Raw genomic sequence first — 22,388 nt, 5'->3', positions numbered from 1 at the left:
ACAGCCCTTGTGAGCAGGCGCCCCTTGCACGGGCGCGTGCTGTGTGGTCCTCCTGCCTGTGCTGTTTTCCTTCACTTAACCAACACCCATCTAGAATTTACCAGAATCTGCATCAGGCTTTGTTCCAAACACCAGACAAATGTCAGCTTGTTTGGTGCTGTGACTGTCCTGGGAGGGAGGACCTGGTGTCAGGCCATGTGGTGGATGAGTGATCGGTTCCCCCCCCCATAGCCCACATTTATTTAGTTCTTGCTGTATACCTCTCATGTACTTCCCATGGCGGCCCAGCAGGCATCGCCCTCCCATCTTTCAGCTGAGCGCCACTCAGCACATACCCCTCAGGAATGTGCACCTGCTTTCCGGGGAGCCCCCTGTGCCCCTGCTCACCTGGGTCAGGGCTGGCAGGCAGGTGTGGGCTCGGCCTGACTGAAACCAGACACCATGGCGGATAGGTCCAGAATGAACAGCTTCACCTGGGGGTCCCCGACACAGCCAGAGTCACATCCCATCCCCCCGAGTGTCTGGTCCCCACCCGAGTGTCTGGTCCCCCGCAACAGGAAGCTGCAAAGCAGGGGTTGGGGGAGGAGACCCCTATTAAAAGCCAGCAGCGATGGTGGTTCCTAGCAGCCAGCGAACCTGTCCTAAACCCAGTTCTGGGTTCTTTGGGCCTCAGTCCCAAACCCCTGGGGTTCGCTGGCAGGTCCTGTCACAGTGTACTAGCTGGCTGTCCTGTCACTTGCATTACAATTAAAAGTATTTTTACTTCCATCAATTCCTCCCCTCCCTCTCCCCGCCGTTTACTCAGATCATGGTCATTGGTGTTTGGTCTGTTCTCGTCTTCTGCAAACACTCCCACATTTTGTTCTAATTCTTTATGGATACAAACTTCACAGTTCGTGGGTCTGGTGCCAAGAGCTAGAGCCTGAACGAGCTCTGGGTTTTCCCTTTGCATTTGTCACAGAGAGGGAAACCGTATTTCTAACAAAAGTAGTTAAGAACTAGGTGACCCCTTGCCACGAGTGCAGGGGCACTGGGAAAATGCTACAATGGACACGAAAGCTGGTTACTGTGTTCTGGCCGCTGTCGCCTCCACGGGTGTGAGGCCCAGGCCCAGAGGCCAGGGAGCACTCCAGGCGTTAAAGCTGGAGAGGCGCCCCACACTGAGCCTTTCTCTCTGGTAGCATCAGGGTTGCCTGGAAAGGGACAGGCCTCGCCTGCTACGTCGCAGTGAGCCTCTGTCCCTCGAGTTGGCTGTGTACCGCGGGGCGTTGGGCCTCGCCTGGGAGAGCAGTGTAGACACACATCCATCCCCCTGGGGGGGGGGGGATGGCACCAGGTAGACTCCCAGGGCCCCAGTTCCTGGCGTTTGGTGTTGGTGCAGGACGGGAGTGGCGTGGGCTGGGTGCCTCTTTTTGTGTTTCTTCCCCTTAAAGAAACCATGCCCTGGGTCCCCATTAGGAACAACAGAGGGGTCCGAAGTCAGAACCCCCTCCCTCTGTAACCATGTCACGTGTTCTACAGCCTTGCAGACCTGAATGACTTGGGCCACGGTGCCATTTGAGGGGCCCTTATGCAGAAAGATGAGGACGTGGCCCTGCCCTCCCCCTCTTTAGGGAAGCCAAGGCCTGGCTCTGCGGGGAGCAAGCGTGAGTCTCAACCCGGTTTCTTATCCATGTCTGACCCTGGGATGAAAGACAGACTCTTGGCATAAATGTACAATGTCGTCAGCAAACACCTCGCCCCTTGGGCTCAAGTGAGAGGCTTGGGACCCAGAGAGGGACATGGCTTCCTTCTGGCCACAGAGCAGGTGCCCAGCAGGGCCAAGACCAGCCCAGGCCCCAGGGGCAGGGTGCCTGGGTAGCCACAGAGCCCACACGTGTGATGCTGGATGCAGGTGCTCTGATCACAAAGGGTCCTACTTAGCCCAGAGATTTCCGGCGGGTGAAGCTCCTGGACCTGGGGGGTGGAGGGCACGTCGGGAGCGAGCTCACCTGCTCCAGCTGCCCCTCCGTGTCCTCGATGTCCAGGGCAGGTGGGTGCGCCTTGTGCCGGCACACAAGCTGGAACAAGTTGAGCGCTGCCATTCTAGTGCGTCCCAGGAGGAGGGTCTTCTCAGCCGCTGTGTTCTGGATCTGAATCCACTTGGATTCCTGGAGAGCACCCCGCCCCCTTCCCAGGTCAAGGTCTGAGCCTGCTGTGGAGGGCTGGAGCCCCTCACTTCTCCCCCCGCCCCCAGTCAGGTGCGCCTGGGCGCCTCCCGGAGAGGAGTGCAGGAATTGGGCGTCAGGTTCTGCTCGGACGGGCCTCCCGTGTCTGAAATCGCTTTCAGATGCTTGAAACTGCCCGTTAACGCAGCTGCTCTCTGGGGTAACCGTTGCCTTCTGTCCTCGTCAACCCCTGCGCTCCTCTCCGGGGACGGGAGGCTGGGGCCCTGGGCGCCCCCACCCCCGCTCTCCCGCGGGGCGTACCCAGCGCAGGGCGCGCTCCCTCGCAGCCTCCAGGCGCTCCAGCAGCTGCACCCGCCGCTGGCCCTGCCCCAGCAGCTCCCCTTGCCGGGTGTCCCGCAGCCGCTGCAGCTGGGCGCGCGCCTCCTCCAGGGCAGCCAGCAGCTGGCGCTCCGTGAGCCTCAGCGCCGCCCGCATATCCGCCAGGCGGTCGAAGCGCGCCACCAGCTCGGGGACCTCCTGAAACTAGGGTGCAGTCAAGGTGGGGGGACTCGGCCGGCCCGCAGCCCCCTCCCCTCGCGCTCTGGCTCTCCGGCGCCTCCTCGGTTAGTCCATGTGTAAAACGAGGGAATCACACAGCCCCTGCCCCAGAAATAAGGACTACTCCCGCCCCTCCCCACTGCAGCTTAAAGCCTAGCCAACTTCGCTGCCTGGAATTAGTATTAATTTACTGTTCCATTCGACTGGTATCTGTTGAGTGCCTGGATGCACCCCCTCCTTCGCCTCTGTGCCTTTGAATGAAAGTTACCATTCTGAGCCTCAGTTTCCCCATTTGTAAACATGGGGGGGAACCCAGGTTTCTCCAAACGGTGGACAAGAACAGGACTCACTTCACCGGGCGTTGGGGGAGAATTCAGAGCAAACCTTGTCCCTGGCATACAGTCAGTGCTCAATAGTTGGTGATTCCTGGCATACAGTCAGCGCTCCGGTAGTAGTGTACCCTCAAAGCAGCTCCAGAGGCTACCCGAGGCCGCAGGGTGGCGCCGAGCTCCGAGGATGCGGCCGCGGGGTACTCACCTCCGGCAACTGCTCCAGCGCTCTCCCCAGCAGGCGCGCGCAGGGCTCCAGGCGCTCCAGCCGGCGCTGCAGGCGCGCGCGCTCCCGCTGCAGCTGCTCTAGCTGCGCGCGAAGCCGCAGCGCCTCCGCCTCCCGGCGGTCCGCCTGGAACCGCTCCTCGGCCGCCCTCCGCAGGGCTCGGCCGCGCCGGGCCTCCGTGTCCTGGGGAGGCGGACAGAGGGGAGGCGACTGCCCTCAGGACTTGGAGGCCTGCTTCCACTCGCCCCAACACTTGCCCGCCGGGTCGAAGGCAGCAGACAGATGGCCCGTGGGCAGATTTAGCCAGTGTCTGGTTTGGGTCCCTCGCTTCTCCCCCCCAGTTTTTGAAAACTCGAATACGTCAGGCGGTGCGTGTGTATTTCCTACTACAACCTCCTGTATTAGCGCGCTTAAAGTTCACGTGCAAGTCTGTCCCTGCGGGGGGGAGCCTCTGTGACCCACTGACGGCCAGCAGTCCCCACCTACCTGCAGGAATTTGTCAAAGCGGACAAAGGACCCCTTAAGCTCCTGCTCCTTCTGTTCCAACTCTTCCCAGCGCTGTTTCAGCGCCAGCCTTGCCTTCTGGAACACCTGGGCGGGGGGGAGGAGAGGGTGTCTGTGCGTTTGGGGTTCAAGTTATCCAGCACTTTCAGGTTCCTACTTTCCGTCGTTCCTGATCTTGTCGGCACACCCCGGCTCACATCCACCCCTGTCGGCCCTTCTGGCCTCATCTTCCCCCCTCCCTCTGACACTCGCTTCCGGACGTTCATCCACCTGTGTTTTGTCCTTGCCTTCCAGCTTTTGTATATGCTGTTCCCTCTCCCCTTCTCTCCTTCCTCATCCCTACCCTCCTTTATTGGATAAGCTGACTTGCCCTTCCCCAAACCCCAAGACATTACTTCCTCCAGGAAGCCCTCCTTGACCACCCCTTCCCGGAGATAGATGCTTCCTCTGGGCTCCCACAGCGCCTCCTCAGTGCTTCCCCACCTGATAGCAGTCACCACCTGGACACCAGTCTGTCTCCTTCTCCAGACTGTGAGCCCCATGAGGGCGGGGAGTGAGGTGAGGCCTCTAAGTCCCAGTGCAATGTTGTGCACACAGCAGGTGCTCAGTACACACTTATTTGCACCAACCGATCTCATCTGATCCCCATTCGACAGATGAGGAAACCAAGGCTCAGAGCGGTGCAATGAGTCGTCTCAGACCCCATAGCTCAGAAGTTGGCTCCATCCCTCCCTAACGCCGCTCACCGTCATTTTGGCGGGTGGGGTGGGGGACTGGGGGTCCCAAAACGTCTCAGGGACAGCAGTGGAGGCTCACCTCCTTCTGAGCCTGCAGGCCCCGGTCCATGTCTGCCAGCTCCTGTCTCTTCTCCAGGAGATGCAGCACTGGCGGGAAGCGGTCCACACTTTGCTCCGGGAACTTCCTGGAGGAGCTCCAGAGGTGGTGATGAAGGAGGCAAAAGTTGGGCCTCCCCCCTACCCCGCCTCCCCGGTGCCCAAAACACCCCCATTAGCCTCATACTAGCTGTTGAATTGTTCGTTCCTTCAGTAAACTGTACTGAGCGCCTGCTCTGGGCCAGACACCTTTCCAGGCACTGAGGGGTGCAGGTGCGAGCGAGGCAGACAAAACTCCCCACCTTCCAGAAGCCGCCAGTCTGCGAGGGGCCCCAGAAAACAAACCTAACAAATTAAATTTTTTTTTTAATGTTTTATTTATTTCTAGGAGAGAGATAGAGACAGCATGAGCAGGGGAGGGTCAGAGAGAGAGGGATTCACAGATTCTGAAATAGGCTCCAGGCTCTGAGCTGGCAGTCAGCACAGAGCCCGACGCGGGGCTCGAACCCACGAACCGCAAGATCATGACCCAAGCGAAAGTCGGACGCTTAACCGACTAAGCCACCCAGGCGCCCCACAAACCTAACAAATTAATAATGCTAGGCTGTGGTAGGTGCTCAGAGGAAAAGTTAAGCAGCCAAAAGGAAATCTTTCTCGTTTTAAATGTATTACTTATATTTTATTTTTATTGCTTATTTATTTTTGAGATAGAAAGAGATGGAGAGCAAACGAGCAGGGGAGGGGCAGAGGATCAGAAGCGGGCTCCTAGCGGACAGCACAGAGCCCGACGCGGGGCCCGAACCCACAAACCGGGAGATCATGACCTGAGCCGAAGGCACTTGCTTACCCAACTGAGCCACCCAGGCGCACCCACCCCCTTTTTTTTGAAAGAGAGAAAGTAAGCACACAAGCAGTGGAGGGGCAGAGGGAGAGAGAAAGAATCTTTTTTTTTTTTAAGTTTATTTACTTATTTTGAGAGACAGAGCATGCATACAAGTCAGGGAAGGGGAGAGAGAGAGAGGGAGAACAGAAGTAGGCTCAGAGCTATCAGCACAGAGCCTGACACGGGGCTCGATATTACGAACCTGGGGCGAAATCCAGAGTAGGAGCCTTAACCGACTGAGCCACCTAAGCGCCCCAAAAGGAAATCTTTCAATAAGGAGGTGAAAAAGTCTCTTGGAGGAGACTCTGAGGTCATCTGGGCAGAGACCTGAAGGGCAAGGGGGAGTGAGCCCGTGCACACCTGCCGGGACAGCCAAGGCCAAGGTCCCCAGAGAAGTATCTTGGTTTGTAGAGGAGCTTGAGGCTGTTGCTGGGGGGCAGGGGCCGGGAGAGAGGCAGGGCAGCCGCTGGGAGACCGGTGACGGGGTTCCGGGTGAACACAGACAGAGTGTGGTTCTGGTCAGGCGATTGGAGGGGAGAGGGGAGGGGGGTAGGTTCCGGCTACAGTGTGAGAGCAGAGCTGATGCAGCGATGGGGGGTGAGAAAGGAGGGAAGGTGAACTCCACGCCGGAAGGGGGGTGCTGGTGGAGGGCTGGGTGGGGCGCAGGGGAGATCAGCTCCTGGCTGCGGTGTTTGGAAGGCGGTTAGACGCCCCCTGGGAAGGCTCCAGGGGGAGGCTGGGATCCAAGGCTCTGGGGGTGGGGTGCGGTGCTGCACTTAGCCCTGCACGGGGCCGGGGGGGGGGGGGGGGGGGGCTGCGTAGAGAGCAGAAGGGATGCTGGAACAGAATGTGCCAGAACACCGGTCCAGACTGACACTGAGCTCAGGCCCCTCGGTCACTGCTGAGCACAAAGCAGGCACCCGACCCGCTTCCTCCAACTCTTCCTTTAAAGTGTAGAGCTTGCAGGGAGAGGGGAGCTCTTGCTCACAGCCTCCTTCCCATTTCTTTTTTTTTTTTTTAATTTATTTCTAGGAGAGAGAGAGAGACAGCGTGAGCAGGGGAGGTTCAGAGAGAGAGTGTGTTTCATATTCTGAAACAGGCTCCAGGCTCTGAGCTGGCAGTCAGCACAGAGCCCGACGCGGGGCTCGAACCCACGAACCGCGAGATCATGACCGAAGCGAGTGTCGGACGCCTAACCGACTAAGCCACCCAGGCGCCCCTACCTCTTTCCCATTTCCATTCAAACGATTTAATCACAGCTGGATGGTGCCCAGGGGGTGGGGATCAGGAGCAGAGGAGAGACCTGGGCTGCTAACCCAGCTCTGCCCTACTGGTTTCCTCTGAGCCTCAGTTTCTTCCTCTGTGAAGTGGGGACAGTGAGACCCCAGCAGGAACTTTCCAAGGAAGCCAGGTGCCAGAGGCAAGAGGAAGGCATGGGTCACCCGCCTGCCTCTGCCCTCCTTCCATCCCCCCCCCCCCCCCCCCCCCCCCCCCCCCCCCCCCCCCCCCCCCCCCCCCCCCCCCCCCCGCAGCCAGTCCAAGGCACTCACGCACGCAGTTTCTCTTGCAGGGCCGGTCGGAAATGCTCCTCCCAGGGCACCGCCATTGTCCCGGCCATTACTCCGGGCTTTCTTTCCATGGACCGAGGCTTGCACTAGCCCAGGGGCCCCTGGGGGTTCTGATGGAGGGCCGAGTGGCAGCAGGCCCTTGGCTCCGAGAAGGCCGGCCACCTAGCAGGCCTTTGTTGCCAGGGCAACCGACCGCACAACATTCCATCGCCAGCCCGAGGCCGCAGGAATCCATCCTGGGAGGTGAGCAGCCTCTGCCTACTCCAGAGACTGGCTTTAAGCCTCAAATAAGTGGGGCGTAGTGAAAAGGAGGTGGGTCCTTCAGTCCAAAATGTACCCATTTGGTGTCGCACGTCCAGTCAAACCTCCTCCTGGCTGGGTGGGATGGGACGGGCCTCTGTCACGCTGCAGTGGTTAGTTGTCTGAGTAATTACTGGGCACCCACTGTTTGCCAGGTCCTGGGCAGGGTCATCCACTGCCTGGCAAGGTACTGAGGGCCTACTGTGTGCCGTCCCTTTAAAGGTCAACTCCCTTTGCTGGGGACGGAGCTACCTTGGCCCAGTGTCCTGGAGCCCCCAGTGTGGTTAGGACATCAGCCCCACCCAGGGGAGACCAGCTCAGAAGGATGGGAGGAGCTGACATACCTTGAGCGATTGCTGTTGTTCAGGCTCTGGTCTAAGCGCTCTCTATACAGTATCTAATTTAATCATTAAAACAACACTCCAGGGGCAGCATCAGGGAAAAGCACCCCAAGTAATATTGCAAATACCCGTGGGTGCTCCCGCCAGAAATAACACACGCTCGCATCTCATCGTCTTTGCTTTCACTCGTTTTATTTTTAAATCATTTTTTTCATGTAAAGAAATGTATCTTCTTATTGTAGAATAACTATTAGGAAAAACTGTACTTATAATGCCTACGTTGCTTAAAGCAACTCCTAAGCATTTTGCTAGAGCATATTTTTATTTATTTATTTATTTGTAAAAGTTGATCTATCTTTGAGATAGAGAGAGACACAGAGTGTGAGTAGGGGAGGGGCAGAGGGAGAGGGAGACCCAGAATCGGAAACAGGCTCCAGGCTCTGAGCTGTCAGCACCGAGCCCCACGTGGGGTTCGAACTCACAAACCGCGAGATCATCTCCCGAGCCGAAGTCGGACGCATAACCGACTGAGCCACCCAGGCACCCTGAGAGCATATTTTTAGAAAGGAGCTAAAATAATGTACACTTTTTCTCGGATCACTTTGCATTAAATCGCACATATATTTTTCTGCATACATTGCTGTGACCTAATTTTTTCTTGGTTTAAAAATATTGAGGTTCCATTTCCATAAGGTAAAATTCATCTTCTTTTCACGGACGGTTCTATGGGTTCTGGCAAATGCATAAAATCACGTGTCATCACCACTACATGTTTCCATCACCTCCCCCCCCACTAAGCCCCCCCCCCCCCCGGCTTCTTCATAATTAACCCTTGTCGCCACCCCAGCCCCTGGCAACCCCTGACCTGTTCTCTGTCCTGATAGTTTTGCCTTTTCCAGAATGTCAGGAACGGAATCCTATACTCTGTAGCCTTTTGAGTCTGGCTTCCTTAACGCGGAAGTGTTCATTTGAGATTCATTCACGTTGATGTGTATATTCCTAGTTCATTCTTTTTCACTGCTGAGTAGTATTTGATTGTATACCGTGGTGTGTTTATTCAGCCTCCTGCTGGGTCATTTCTGGTTCTGGGCAACTACAAATAGAGCCTGTGTTCGCGGACAGATTCCTGTGTGAACACAAGCTTTCATTCCGCTCTGTATAAACACGTAGGGGCAGAATTGCTGAGTCATAGGGTGAGTGTATGTCTAACTGTATGGAAAACTGCAAACTGTTTTTTCCAAGTGGCGGTACCATTTTCAAAAAAATAGGCTGCTTTTTTTTTTTTAAGTTTATTTATTTTGAGAGCGAGAGAGAGAGAGCGAGAGCGAGAGCGAGTCCCAAGCAAGTTCCTCGCTGGCAGTGCAGACCCCGACACGGGGCTCGAACTCACAAAGGGTGAATTCGTGGCCTGAGCTAAAACCAAGAGTCGGACGTTTAACGGAGTGAGCCATCCAGGGGCCCACGGACGTACCGTTTGTATATTGACACCAGCAACGCACGAGAGGTCTGATTGCTCCGTATCCTCGCCAGCAGCTGGTATTGCTGGGCGCTCTTCAGGTCATCCCAGTAGATGCATAACCCCCGGGGGGCTTTTTTATTGAGACAGCCGTGCAGCTTTGCATGCAAGTGAAGAAGGAACACCGAGAGATCCCATATCCCTCCTCCCAGCTTCCCCCAACGGTTCCCTCTTGCACCTGACGGTGCATCACAACCAAGAAATTGGCATCGATACAATCCACCAGCCATCTTTGGATCTCACAGTTTCACATGCACTCCTTTGCGCGTGTGTATTTAGTTCCACGCAAAGTTACCACACGTGGACTCCTGTGACGGCCACCGCCAAGCTACAGAAGGTTCCTCGCCGGGATCCTTCATGCTACCCTTTGAGAGCCATGGCCACCTCCCCCCCTTCTCGCTCCCTAACCCCTGGAGACTACTTATCTCGTCTCCATCTGTAGAGTTTTGTCACCGCAAGGATGTTATTTAAGTGGAATTGTACAGTATGTAACCTTTGAGGCTGGCCTTTTCACTCCGCATCCTTCTCTTGAGACCCATCCTACTTGCTACATGCATCAGTGTTTATTCTTTTTGATCGCCGAGTCCCATGCCATGGGGTGGATGTGCTACAGTTATATAGCCATTCAGGTGGAAGGACATTTGGGTTATTTGCAGTTTGGGGCTCTCCCGAATAAAGCCACCATGGGGATCCATGTCCTGGTTTTTGTGTGAATGTGTAAGCTCTCATTCCTCCGGGATAGATGCCCGTGAGCACGACTGTTAAAGAAACCGCCGTAGTCTTTTCCAGAGTGGCCGGGCCACATTCCCACCAACAACGCACGAGTGGTCCAGTTTGGGATTTTTTCCCCCTGCACCCTCGCTATCCTTACCGTTTTTGCTTTAGCCATTCTGATAGGTGCGGTCATGTCTCCTTGCGGTCTTTGCATTTCTCTCCTTTGCATTTCTCTCCTGGCTGTAATTATGATGAACGATCTTGCACACTTATTTGCCACCCGGGTACCCTCTTCGGCAAAATATCTGTTGCACAGCTGTTGCCTGCGTTCTAATGAATTGTTTTTAGCCGTTGCATTTGGGGGACCTTCTTTATACATTCTAGATGCACGTGTAGATGTTCCAGAGAGTTCTGTTGGGTATTTTCTCCCAGGCGATACCTTGTCTTTCAGTGTCTTCACTTGGTCTTCTGCAAAGAAAAGTTTTAAATGTTGATGATCTGACTTGCTGCATCTTCCTTTAAAATGCGATGTGTCAAGCCCAAGGTGGGACTTGAACTCGACCATCTGGACGTGGAGCCCACCCTCTTAACCACGGTACTCCAGATAGAGTTGAGCCCCCTTCTTGGATCTTTCCTTCCTCAGGCTCATTCCCTTCCTTTCCTGTTCAGAGGATGTCCTCATGGTGAGGCTGCTAGGCATCCTTCCCTTCTTAATTTCTACTCTTTTACAGGTGGTGTTTTGGGGCGGGGAAGGCAACTGTTTATTGCGCACCTGCTCTGTACCAGGCACTGTGTGAGGATACAGCAGTGGATAAGGCAGATTCTGCCCTCGTGGGACATACAGGCTGATGGGGAGGCCAGACGGAATCAGTGCCTCTGCAGATATGTCATCATGTCGGGTAGGGTTAGGGAGAGAAGTCTAGGCTGTAAGGAGCAGGGAGGGAAGCCTCTTTGAGGAGGTATCACGTGAACCCAGACTGAAGGATAAGAAAGGGTGAGAAGAAGAAAGGAAAAGTATTCCAAGTAGATGAACGGCATGTGCAAAGGCCCTGAGGCAGCAGGATGTGGGCCCCTCCTAGAAGGGAACAAAGGTCTGTCTGTTGGTGTGCAGGATTCAAGGGTGATGAGATAGGTCGGGACTGGACAGGGCCAAGGAGGGGCCAGACCTCTGACCAGTAACAGATGAGGGAACCGAGGCCCAGGGGGCTTAAGTGATCCTTTGAGGACACAAGGCTGAGAAGTGATGGGCCGTGGTGGTTTTGTTTTCATAAGAAGAACCCACCCCTGCCTTGGAGCTGCTCATGGCTCCGAGGAGATGAGAGGTCCCTGCACAAACAGCCTGCCCTCAGCAGAAGGCTGAGGCTAAACCCATCCAGGCCCCAGGCCTTTACATTTCTGTTTTAAATGCGGCATTTCTTTCAGGTCCTCTTGGAAGAGGAGTCTGAGGTCCCAACCTCCCCTCCCCCCACATCTCTGTCCCCACGGCCCCCCGGGGGACAGGCTGGGTGAGGCCGTGCTGAGTGACAGGAGGACACAACCCTCCGCTGGCCTAGCCCTGGGCCACAGCCTGTCGCTGTGGAAATACCCTCTCTCCCCGCCCCCAAATCTCATGCTTGGGTGGCTTCTCCTCCCTTCCTACTTCTCCATTCCAAGGCAGGGGTGAGGGGGGCCACCTTGGGGAGGAGGGCGGAGGAAGGAGGAAGAGCCACAGACGGGCGGCCGGACGCCGTGTGCCAGGCTGGGGTAGGAGGGGACTCCCGCTTCCCCGGCAGCCAGCCCACAAAACCCTGCCCGCTCCTCCCACCGCTGCCTCCTGTCCCACGTGGCGCTCTGCCCAGAATCGTGCCCGGCGATCACAAACGGGGCTTTGTGTTCTTGAGACAAAGCACACACTCCTCACCCCCAACCTGGCCCGGGGCTGGTTCGCCCTGCCCCCAGTCCTTGGCCGCACGAAGGGGTGGTACCTCCTCCCAGGAGGGGAAACTGAGGTCTGGAGACAGGGCTGTGGAGCCAGAGGAGGGGTCCGTCCCTGGTTTGGGGCCGGAGGTGTAGCAGAGAGGTGGTACGTTGGCAGTGATTAAGCCGCCATCCCGGGCACCGAGGGGAGAAAGGAAGTAAAAAATAATATGACTGATATCACGACGAGAGAGAGGCCAGATTCCAGCCCGGGAGGGGAGCAGAATGCTCTTGAACCCAGAGAGTGCGTTTTGAGTCTTTCTTAATGTGCCAAAGCGGTGTGGGAGGCGCGGCATGAATCAGACATTGTCCCTGACATTTAAGAGATAAGACGAGCCCGTGAAATACCACAAAACAAGAGAACAAGAGACCGAGGTCACAGAATGGTGCCAACAGGCGGCGGGGGGAGAGGTTGGGGGGGGAGGGGGGTGGTCGTGGCTGCCTTCCCAGCCACCTTCCACGACTTCCCGGAGGCCGTGTGCCAGCCACAAAGGGCAGCGGTGCCTCCAGAAGCCGGCGGGAGCACGCATTCGTTTTCTGATTATAAAAGAAGCCCGTGCCGTGAGCTTCTGCCCCACTCTGATGCTGCTTTCTCGGCGGGCACCACTTCCTACTTCCTCCCAGGAGCGTATGCCCTAGCTGCTTGCTACTTTTGTCGGTTGCCCACTCCACGGAGAGCCCCAGGAGAGCAGGGCGGGGCTGTCTTGAACCTCCCCGTATCCCCACTGCCCAGGGCACGGCAGGCACGCCGTACGGATCCGTGGGGGGGAAAGAATATTATATATAAATATATGTATATATTGTATATATATGTATATACATGTATACATGTAATATTTTGTGGCATCAGGATCACGCTGTTTGGATGGTTGTGTTTACTGTGTTTTCCCCATGACTTAATGTTTTCTTTTTCAGCCTTCTTGCTGTTCTTGAGCACACCCTTTTTAACAGCTTTGTAGGATTCCACGACTTTGACATGACATGGTCTATACTTTGCTCACCCCACCCCTCCTCATCTTTGTTCAGCTGTATCAATAGGACGGAAGCAGGGGAACAGGTGGAAAAGGGAGTGGCGGGACTTTCCTGATGGAAGGAACGGAGAGGGCAGGGGTGGCGTGGGGGTGGGGTGAGGGGATACGAGTGAAATCTTCAGCGTGTCGAGTCCGGGAGTGGTGTCTAGGCTGTGGGGCCCCGGAACCTGGCGCCCAGGGGCGTGTGGTTCAACCGACCCCTCCCCCCATCGTAGCGTTTGCCGATCTGCATGGTGTAAGTCCTCCCACCGTGGACGATCTCAAGTTCCCCACGTGGCACTGCTGAACCAGGAGCGGGAGGGTCAAGGGCACGGTCAGCCCTCAGGAGCAGACACAGGTGCCAGGCCCGGGCCCTGCTCTGATGTGAGAAACTCGCTCTGCTCTGTGTGAGCTCTCCCCGGGCCCCAGGCTCAACCTCTCAGACGAAGTGGGGGGGGGGGGGAGCGGATTCGCCAGTCCTGGGCAGTAGGCCATCGGGGTCCAGGAGCCTGACCTTGGGACCCGTCTTATCAGATTTCTCAGCTGAGATGCAAACCTCCAGATTCCCGCTGCTCAGCAACCTGGAGCCGCACTGAAGTGTGGCCGCTCCATCCCTCCCCGGAATTTGGGGTGGGGCGTGCTGTTCCACCCTGGCCGCGTCCTCAGGGTCCAGCCTCAGTGTCCTCAGGGTCCAGCCTCAGAGCTCAGCCACCTCGTGGGGCTCCGTGTCAGGCACAGCGCTGGGGTCAGGATGTTCTGTTAGGGCCGCGGCACTCACTGAGCCCTTGCTGTAGGCCAGGCTGAGCTAAACACCTGAAGTTTTTTTTTTTTTAACCCCGTCCTGACACCCGGGCTATGAGGTGGGTGCTATTATTATCCCCACTGTACAGATGAAGCAACCGAGGCACCAAAAGCATAACTCACCAAGAACACCGAGCTCATAAGCGTAGTTGCCAGGACACTGTCCCCGGGTGGCTTGGCTGGATGCTAACAGCCCTGCTCTTAACTCCTGAGCTCAGCACCTCTTACCGCTCATGGTTTTAAGAAGCACTTGCTGCGTGCATCCCGTGGGTGCTACACTATGTAGAGAGGGAGAAAGGAGATGATCGTGGGCTTGCAGGAAGGGGAAGGGAGGAGGCTACCCATTTCTCAAGCCAGGAGGGATGCCAGGTGCCCCCCACCACCTCTTGAGAGGTGAGGCCCCCTCCCACCTGACAGCCCAGGCATGAGCTGACCGCCCCCCGCCCCCGCCACTGGGTAGCCACCAGTAGGTCACACACCCCTTCTCATGGCCACCTTCACCCGTTGGTCCCTTGATAGGAGCTGGCCTGGGAGACCTCAGACCCTCTGCCAGTTTCAACTCAAAGCTTCTCAAAACAACAGGAAGTAGCCAAGCCATTCGGAAAGTTTGAGGTCGGTGGCCACAGTTAGCTCCCTGGAGGCCTGGCTGGCACAGTCCGTAGCCTTCGTACCCACCCCTGGGGCCTGGGGAGGGGTGTCTGGGAATGTGACTTCCTGCTCAGCTCCGGAAGACTGGCTGAGGTGGCAGGTGGCGGTTTGGCTGGCATCCCAAGTGGCCCCAGGACTAGGTCCCTCAGGTTCCATCAGGGGTCGCCAGGGGCTGGAGAGCCTGTTTGAGATCTCTGCAGGGTCTCAGAAGAAAAAGCGTTAGCCAAAAGCTCCCACCTAGGCAGGGGCGGGAAAGAGCCTGTCCTGAAGTAGCTGTCACAAAGCAGGCACTGATTTCCCCTGGTGAGGACGGGGGTGGGGGGAGTGGGGGGAGTGGTGACTGGGAAGGCTCAAAAGTGGGGAGGGGGGTGCTTAACACTCCCCCGAGGCTACTGCTGTCCTGGATTCAACCCTGGATCACCTCTCGTTACCCCGCTGAAGGAAGCTGCAATACTTCTAAGCCCAGCTAGACCCTTATCCCAGATGGGGTAACTGAGGACCAGTCTCTGGAAGTTGGAGGACTCAGCAGATGGGGAGAGACTACAGGGATCTGAATCCCTCACCAGCTTGGCTGGAGTGCTGCGTGGGAAGTCAAGGAGGGAGCTTGGGAGGCTGATGACTGGCTCCTCTGGTCCTCGGGTGGCCGGACAGGGCTCCCCTGGCCCCGCCACTCTGGGCGTTGGCCGCCCCAGTCATTCAGTGGGGGGACCTCCCGTTGGTGCCCAGCCCTGGGCTGACCGAAGTGACTCAGGCTTGGTGCCAGCTCTTCCAAGAACACTTAGGCGGGTAAACAACAAACTCACGCAGGCGGCGGGGGCGGGAAATAGTGTGTGTGAGGCTGGGCCCCGGGACAGGCTCTTCCTGTCCCGTCGTTTCAAATGTGTTTTGCAAACTCCAGGCGTTAAAACTTGAGAAATGGACCAACCTGGAGCTGAGAAGCAGAGAAAATGAGGAGAAAGCCTCCGCCTGGGGTGGCAGGGCAACTCGGAAGTCTTCTTAGGGCTTAGGAGACGCCGGAGTTATGCCTCGGAGGACCAGAATAATCGCAGCAAACACTCTCTGTGCCCGTTACTGTTTTGAGACCTGCATCTTCTGCCCTCGCCTGTGCTTTAGCTCATCTATTCTCTCAAGACCCTGCGGGCAAAGTGCTATGTTATTCCTACGGAGCGGATGAGGAAACCAAGGCACAAAAGAGGCTAAGTGACTTGCCCAAGGCCGCAGCTACCAAGTGGCTGAGTCAGGGGTCAAACCCAGGAAGGCAGACCAATTACTGACTGAGACCTTCCAAGAGCTGTTTCATCCCCCGGAACCGGTTTCTTCATCCACAAAACGGGGGCAACAGCGCAACCTTGCGCAGCGCGTGGGCTCATCCTGAGGACGCGGGTGATCGAATCCCCGTAAGCCGCTGGGAACAGTGCCTGGCGCCCAGGAAAGTGTTCAAACAATCGTGGACGACTTGTCACCGCCGTCGCGGTTGTTATCTTCAGGCCTCCCCTCCCCCTCCGGCCGCCGCTGCCTCCCCCGCAGTGCCAGCCCGTGACGTGGGAGCTGCCGCTCGCACAGCCTGGGCTTAATTGGAAACTAAACGACAGGGAAGGGGATGTTCGAGGCCCCTCCCTTGACTCGGAACGGACCCCCACCCCGCCCCCTGGGAATGTGCGACTTCCTCTCTAGCGACGCCTCCCGCCGACTGCGGGTACTGCTCCCGGAAAGGACACGGAGGTGCGATCCAGGAGGTGGCGCCGGGATGGCAGGCAAGGAAGGGCCGAATGTGTTGGAGGGAGGGCAGGCAGGGGACCTACCGTGTCTTCCGAGCCCAAGGCCAAGTCACCACGAGCCAGCGGCCACGCCCGCCGTGGCCGGGGCCGCCCGCCACCGGGCAGTCCCAGCCTCAGCGCGCCCTGGTCTCCGCCGCCCGTGCGCTCAGGCGCGCTCGGCTGGGGTTCCGCCAGAGGGCGCGCGAGGGGGCCCGGGGACGGGCGGGAGACACGCGGGAGGCGGGATTGGGGGGAGGGCCCTGGGCTGCCCCTCCGCCCCCTGCCCGCCCACCCGGAGCTTCAGACTGCGAGGCAGGAGCCGCCGGTGCCCCCCTGCGCGCTCTGTCTCCTCCGCACACAGCTCCTACCTGTAGAGCCCGAGGGGCGCCCCCTCCCCGGACACCTATTCTTTCTCCTTCGGAAACCTCCCGTCTAGCTACCCGCGTCTCGGACAGGCGGCGCTGGGACCCCGAGACAGGGCGCCAGGCTCGCAGCTGGTGACATGTAGACGCCCGCCCCGCGGTCCAGCTTCGGCGCCTTCTGCCCGTAAAGTTTAGGGCCGGGCGCCATGGCCAAGAGCAGCTCCCTGAATGTCCGCGTGGTGGAGGGCCGGGCGCTGCCTGCCAAGGATGTGTGAGTACCCTGAGGCTGAGGGGCGCAGCGGACATGGGATGGGGTGGGAGTCACCCATTCCGCATGCCAGGGAGCGTCGGCGAAGTGGGCAGGGGCTTCTTGTCTAAGACATAGTACTGGGGGCCGACCCGCCTTCGCTCTCCCAGTGGGAGGGGGCGCCCAGACTTAGCAGATGCCCCACCTGGCCCCCGGGAAGGTGGATGCCTTTGTTCCTGGGATTTGCTGAAACGGGACTGGAGGGTCGGATTCTGTTGGAGCTGGGGAGGGGATCGGGGCGGGGGGGGGGGGGCTCGTCCTTAGTCCAGGCAGGTGCTGGAGGTGGGGCTTCTCCAGGCCTGGGTGGGCGCCTATCAAAAGAAACCTGGGAAGGAGGCCCAGAGGGCTGGGTGGCCTCAGCAGTCTTCTGTGTGCATCTGGTGTTTAGGTTTGCAGAGAGACATCAGGTGCCCCACCAATCAGGCCTGGGGGACCCTGGGGTCCTAGTAACCCAGAGCCCCGAGCTCCCCAGCCGGGAGTTCCGGGACGCCGAGCTGCTTGGAGAGCCAGCCCCCTCCCGGAAGCCCCCTCCCCAGCCAGGTGTGATGGGGCCGGAGGACCCTTGGGCTCCCCTTACTACCAAGCCTTGGCTATGCTTCCTCTGGGCAGCGCTGAGTCAGCAGTTGCCGAATCAGCAGAATGGCGGGAGGGGTCCCCCTCCTGCTTGGCCTGGAGCCCGGAAGGGGCCCTGAGGTGTCAGCACCTGGGACAGGTGTGGGATCCTTGGCAGGACATCAGCTGCGTGACCTTGAACCTGGTCCTCTTGGGGTCTCCATTTCCCACCTGGGCCAGGGGAGCTCTGGACAGGAGCCGCCCAGCCCCACGCAGCTGTGGGGTGGAGAACCTGTTAGGATGCCCCCACCGTGGCCCAGGTGAGCAGAGATCTGGATTCTGAGCCGGCGTCCAAGCCGGTCGGGGCTTAGCTCTGCCCTGACTGCCCCGCCGTGGGTCCCCAGGGACGAGTATCCTGCCTTTGGCTTCATGACGCTCGCCCCTCCCCTACACTGGGCGGCTCAGAGCAGTTTTGACTCCCCCTCATCCTCGTCAGCGACCCCAAATAAACAGGCACCTGACGCAGAAGCGGAGCGCTCGCTGTGTGCACGCGGCATCTGGACAAGCCCCTGCCTCCCTCTTTCTGGAACACCCTCTCAGAGCCTCTGAGAATGAGATTCTGGAGCTGCGGGGCAGCGGGGCTAGGGTGGGGGGCCTGGAAACTGCTGGGGAGCCGAGGGGGGGGGCTCCAGAAACCAGACGTCCATCAGCGAGGGCCATGAGGGAGTGGCCGGCGGGGGGTGTTGCTGGGGGGGCACTGCCTGGCCCCGGACTGGACTCCTTTCGCCTCTCGTGCCGAGGAAGTTGACTCATACCTGGATCCTGCATCTCTCGGCCACGCCCCCTTCTTCTGGCCACGCCTCCTCCCCCAAGCTCCCGGGCCAAGGTGAGCCTCAGAGCAAGGGGGGGAAGGAGTCGCTAAGCCCTCACTGGGGACCCAGCCACCCTGCCTCGGTTTCCCTGGCTGTTGGCTCCCTTCTTCAGAGCATGCTGGGATCTCCGTGACCATGGAGACTCTTGGATGAGGTGTGTTCTCTCTCCTCTAAGAGAAAAGGCCCAGACTCTTCCTGGAGCCTCGTCAGGTTTGAGGGCAGTGTCCAGCCCGCCTTTGGAGAAGGCCTCAACTGATAATTCTCGAGTATTACTATTTTCTTTAAGTTTACTTATTTTTGAGAGAGAGCACTAGCACAAGCCAGGGAGGGCAGAGAGAGAGAGGGAGACCCAGACTCCGAAGCAGGCTCCAGGCTCTGAGCTGTCAGCACAGAGCCCGACACGGGGCTCGACTCCACGAACCGTGAGATCCTGACCTGAGCTGAAGTCGGACGCTCAACTGCCCGACCGACTGAGCCGCCCAGGCGCCCTTGAGTCTTACTATTATTAATGATAGCGATTGTAAGTCATCGAAGGCTTACTCTGAGCTAGGTCCTGTGCTTAACACTTTCTGTGGGTCCGGTTAGCAATTCCATTTATAAGTGGGGAAACTGAGGCCCAGAGAGGCAAAGCCGCTTGCCCAAGGTCACACAGCTAGGATTTAAGCCCTGACTGCTCCCATGTATAAACCAAACTGGGCTGGCAATGGCTGAGAGGACTCCTTTCCCACACTTGGGTGGGGGCAGGGGCCATGGGAGAGGCCAAAGGTCTGGAGAGACTGAGGGTCTGGGGGGGGCACCCTCCTGCCACTGCGGCCTCCTACCTGATGGGAGCTGATAAGGCCCTTGTGCGTCAGAACTGTGGAGTAGACGTGCGAGTCTGGCTCCCAAGAGGGGCCTCGGGGTCAGGCCTGGTTGACGGAAGGGGTGTGTCTCCCAGCTCTTTGCTCCTGGGATCCCAGCTAGTCTTCCTCCAAGTCTGCGGTTGGGGAAACTGAGGAATGGGGCCCCACCTCAAAGAAGCTGGAGGGTAGAGAACCCAGAGAGAGAAGCAAGATATAGGGGTTACCCCGCCACAGGCATCCAAGGCGGGTAGGAAGCAGGTTGGGGAATGGGGGCTCTCAGAGTTACTCAAACCCAGTGGCTTTGAGATAGATTCAGAAGGGGAAACGGGCTTGGGGCACTCCTTGGAAGGGGGTTCAGAAGTAGGACCTGGAAAAAAGGGCAGGGACACAGGCCACCACCCGGTCTGAGGTGTTCAGGGACGGAGGCCAGATAGGGAAATGGGGGCACTGGAGCCCCGGACACAGAGGGAGTTAAGGGAAGGAGTCCCGAGAGGAAACTGAGGCACAGGGGAGGACTCCTCCAGCAGAGAAGGCTCCAGTTGGTTCCTGGGACCCACATCCCCTTCCCTGAAACCCTGTGGATTCGTGACATGGTGGGGAGAGAGGTTGGGGGCTGGGGCCTCAAGAGAGGAGGTCACCTGGGGAAAGGATTGTGAGGTGCGGTGGAGGTGACACTGGTTAAGAGCATGTGGCCTGAGCCCCATTGACCCGGGTTTGAATGCTGACTCAGGTGGAGGCTCGTGGGAAGAAGGATACAGGTCCTCCTCCAAGGGGCTCACAGTTCAGAAGTTTGGGGGAGACAGATACTAAATAGAGAAACAAAGGAGCAAGACGCCTTCAGGTGCTCAGAGGGATCAGAGGTCAATTTTACAAAGGACAGAGATGACCAGGGACTTTCAGGCTGAGGTTTGAATGACAGGACGGAGCCAGCCATGACCAGATCAGGGACAGAGTGTCTTAAGCAGGTGCAAGAGCAAGTGCAAAGGCCCTGAGGTCGGACTGAGCTTGGTGGGAGGCCAAGGAAGCCTGTGCAACGAGACAGAGGGAGATGCGAGCCCTAGTGGACAGCTTGGGATGTGGCTGGTAACTCTTATTATGAAGGGGGGATGGAGCTGGCTTTGGCTGACTCATGGCTCCTGGCTACTCCAAGGGATACAGCCCATCTGTGCTATTGGTTGAGTCTGGAGATCTGGGTGCCCCGGTCTGTGCCAGCAGAGGTCCATCCCCACCGAAGGCTGAGTGTCGGGAGTCCTCTCCCCAGGGGAGGTGTCGTGGAAATGAAAAGCCGGAGAGGGTAGCGCTTCCCACAGAGGGTGGTTCATGGCTCCTGGTGGGGGGAGGCCTGGGGTCAGCCTGTGATGCATGTCACCGTGCACTAACTCCTCTAGTCCCTCCAACCCCCCAGGAGGCGTGCGTTAACATCAGAGAGTGGAAAAAGCGGCTCCCACGGGGAGCAGGGGCCCGCGGGGTTCGGACGCTAGCAGGCGGTAAAGCCAGGGTGCCCCGCCCCCCCCAGCGCAGCCGCGGCTTCGGGCCTCCCGAGGTCAGCGCTGGCAACTTTCCAGCCTCATGCCTCAATGTCCCACTTCCGCACGTGGAAGCCCGGAGAGCCCATGCGTGCTGAGCCAGGCATGCAGCGGGTGGGCTGCGCGCCCAGGGCGTCTCCCGCAGGCCCCTGCCTCTCAGCTGCACCTGCTGTGTGCCCCTGGGCCTGCCCCCTCCCCTCTCTGGGCCGCAGATGCTGCCATCTGTATGTGCAATGAGGACAGGTTGGGACCCCCAACTCCTGGCTGCCCTGGCAGCCTCCTTTCCGGACCCCCTTCTCCTGCAGGTCTGGGAGCAGTGACCCCTACTGCATCGTGAAGGTGGATGACGAGGTGGTGGCCAGGTGAGGAGTGGAGAGGCCAGGCCCGGGGAGAGAGGAACAGGGTAGGGGACGGGGGAGGCCAGGCCCGAGATGTCGCGTTGAAAAGGAGCTGGGGGAGGGCAGTGCTCTCCCCACGGTGGACACGTGCGGTGACGGTGGCTGCTTTGTGCTTTGGCCCCTCTGGGGACGGACAGCTCCTCTCCCCGTCCTGCCCCAGCGACCGGCCGCCACCTTCCCCCCAGACCTGATGGCGTCCGTGCCGGTGTCCTGGGGCTGACTCAGCCGCAGCGGCTGTGCCTCCCAGGGTGGCCTCCCCGGAGGCGGGCATCTCACGCTTGGCTGGGCTGGCTGGTTCCCGGCCTGCTGGGTGCTGCGGGCACTGGTGTGTGTGTGTGTGTGTGTGTGTGTGCACGTGCACATGGGCTGTCCTGCATACACACGTGAGCACCAGTGCCTGCTTGTTTGGGTCCACAGACACCCTTGTGAGCACAGTGAGGGTGTTGGGTGCAGGTGAGTTTTGGGTGGGGGTGGCGGGACACGGGGGCCCTGGTTGGCTCCCGCCCCCGCAGGCCGAGGGACATCTCTCAGCCCCTGCAGGCCCGGGTGGGTGGCTGAGGCCTGGGTTCCTATGGAGACGGCAGGATTCAGGTTCCGGTCCAGATGGGCTGGGAGCTGGGGGCGGGGAGCCCGCACGGAGGACGTTCAGCCCGCAGCGCCCCAGCGGACCCCCATTGTTCTCTCTCTGCTCATGCCGCCCCCTCACCGCATCTGTGATGCTGCCCCCAAACCCACACACAGACTTTCTGTGACCCCAGGCCGCTGTGTCCCCGTCTCTGGGCTCCGAAGAGGGACTTCGAGCCGGGAAGAGGCCAGGCCAGGGGGAAGAGGGTGTGCGGGAAGAAGGGTCCATCTGATGGTGGTGCCCGGGCCCAGAGCGGAGGGGAGTGTGCATCTGTGTGTGCGTGCGTGCGTGCCTCTTCACGCTCTTTGCTGGGGACGAGTGTGGGGAAAGGGAAGAAAGGAGAGGCAGGTGCGTGACCAAATCTTGCAGCCGTCGATTTGGGCGTGTGTTCATTAGACAAAGCAGGGTCTTTGTTCCCTGTTGGGTGAAGGGAGGTGCTTCCGCAGGGTTAGGATGCTCCCTGTGTGTCTGTTTCTGGGCTTGTCTCGGTCCGTAACCCTCCTGTGGTTCCCTCTTGCTTCCTGAGTGCTCTGGTCCCTGCTCACTTCATGGTCTCTCGGCCCCTCGCTCTTCCCCATTTCCCATCCAGAACCTTCCTGTCCCTCAGTCTCGCCACGCTCATTCCTGCCTCAGGACTTTTGCACATGCTGTCCCAGCCACCTTTCCTCATCTTCGCTTCCCCCTCTGTCCGACTGGCTCCTGCGGGAAGCCTTTTCTGCCTTCTTCTCTCCACACCCCAGACCCAGCCAGGTGTCCCCGAGCTAACCCCGATCACAGGACTTCTCTCGCTGTGTCAGAAGAGCCCAGGAGAGA

The 22,388-nt window shown here is 58.7% G+C and overlaps 2 protein-coding genes and 1 long non-coding RNA gene across 3 annotated transcripts in view; 1 reads left to right on the top strand and 2 right to left on the bottom strand.

Moving 5' to 3' along the window:
* Nucleotides 1-392: 392 nt before the first annotated feature.
* On the bottom strand, nucleotides 393-7,086 carry CFAP73 (cilia and flagella associated protein 73). Its single transcript, XM_039221136.1, has 7 exons — nucleotides 7,031-7,086; nucleotides 4,581-4,686; nucleotides 3,747-3,851; nucleotides 3,243-3,443; nucleotides 2,469-2,690; nucleotides 1,992-2,150; nucleotides 393-473 (listed from the first exon to the last, which is right to left on the bottom strand). Exons 1-7 carry the CDS (start codon nucleotides 7,084-7,086, stop codon nucleotides 393-395), a joined length of 930 nt encoding a protein of 309 aa, XP_039077067.1.
* A 2,014-nt stretch (nucleotides 7,087-9,100) lies between these two features.
* LOC120244507 lies at nucleotides 9,101-16,197 on the bottom strand. The gene is made up of 3 exons (XR_005531560.1): nucleotides 16,137-16,197; nucleotides 15,260-15,468; nucleotides 9,101-10,387 (listed from the first exon to the last, which is right to left on the bottom strand). It is a non-coding gene; the product is annotated as an uncharacterized LOC120244507 (long non-coding RNA).
* Nucleotides 16,198-16,455: 258 nt separating this feature from the next.
* Nucleotides 16,456-22,388, top strand: part of RASAL1 (RAS protein activator like 1) — a 28,583-nt gene continuing 22,650 nt past the window's right edge. The window contains exons 1-2 of the mRNA XM_039255143.1: nucleotides 16,456-16,724; nucleotides 20,858-20,914. Coding sequence (XP_039111074.1) covers nucleotides 16,660-16,724; nucleotides 20,858-20,914 — 122 coding nt within the window. The 5' untranslated portion in view covers nucleotides 16,456-16,659. The remainder of the gene's footprint in view (nucleotides 16,725-20,857; nucleotides 20,915-22,388) is intronic.

The sequence above is a fragment of the Hyaena hyaena genome, unplaced genomic scaffold (assembly GCF_003009895.1).
Source record: "Hyaena hyaena isolate Hyena2069 unplaced genomic scaffold, ASM300989v1 scaffold_0, whole genome shotgun sequence".
NCBI classification, from domain to species: Eukaryota; Metazoa; Chordata; class Mammalia; order Carnivora; family Hyaenidae; genus Hyaena; species Hyaena hyaena.
The sequence above is the reverse complement of the archived record's forward strand: the minus strand, read 5'-3'. Positions and strand labels throughout refer to the sequence as shown.

Excerpts from the sequence above, each read along its gene's own strand:
- CFAP73 (XM_039221136.1), bottom strand. The coding sequence starts at position 7,086 with ATGGCGGTGCCCTGGGAGGAGCATTTCCGACCGGCCCTGCAAGAGAAA. Across the intron at positions 3,852-4,580 it reads GCCTGCAGGCTCAGAAGGAG|GTGTTCCAGAAGGCAAGGCT; the intron begins GTGAGCCTCCAC and ends CCCCCCGCCCAG. Across the intron at positions 3,444-3,746 it reads GCTTTGACAAATTCCTGCAG|GACACGGAGGCCCGGCGCGG; the intron begins GTAGGTGGGGAC and ends CCGCCTCCCCAG.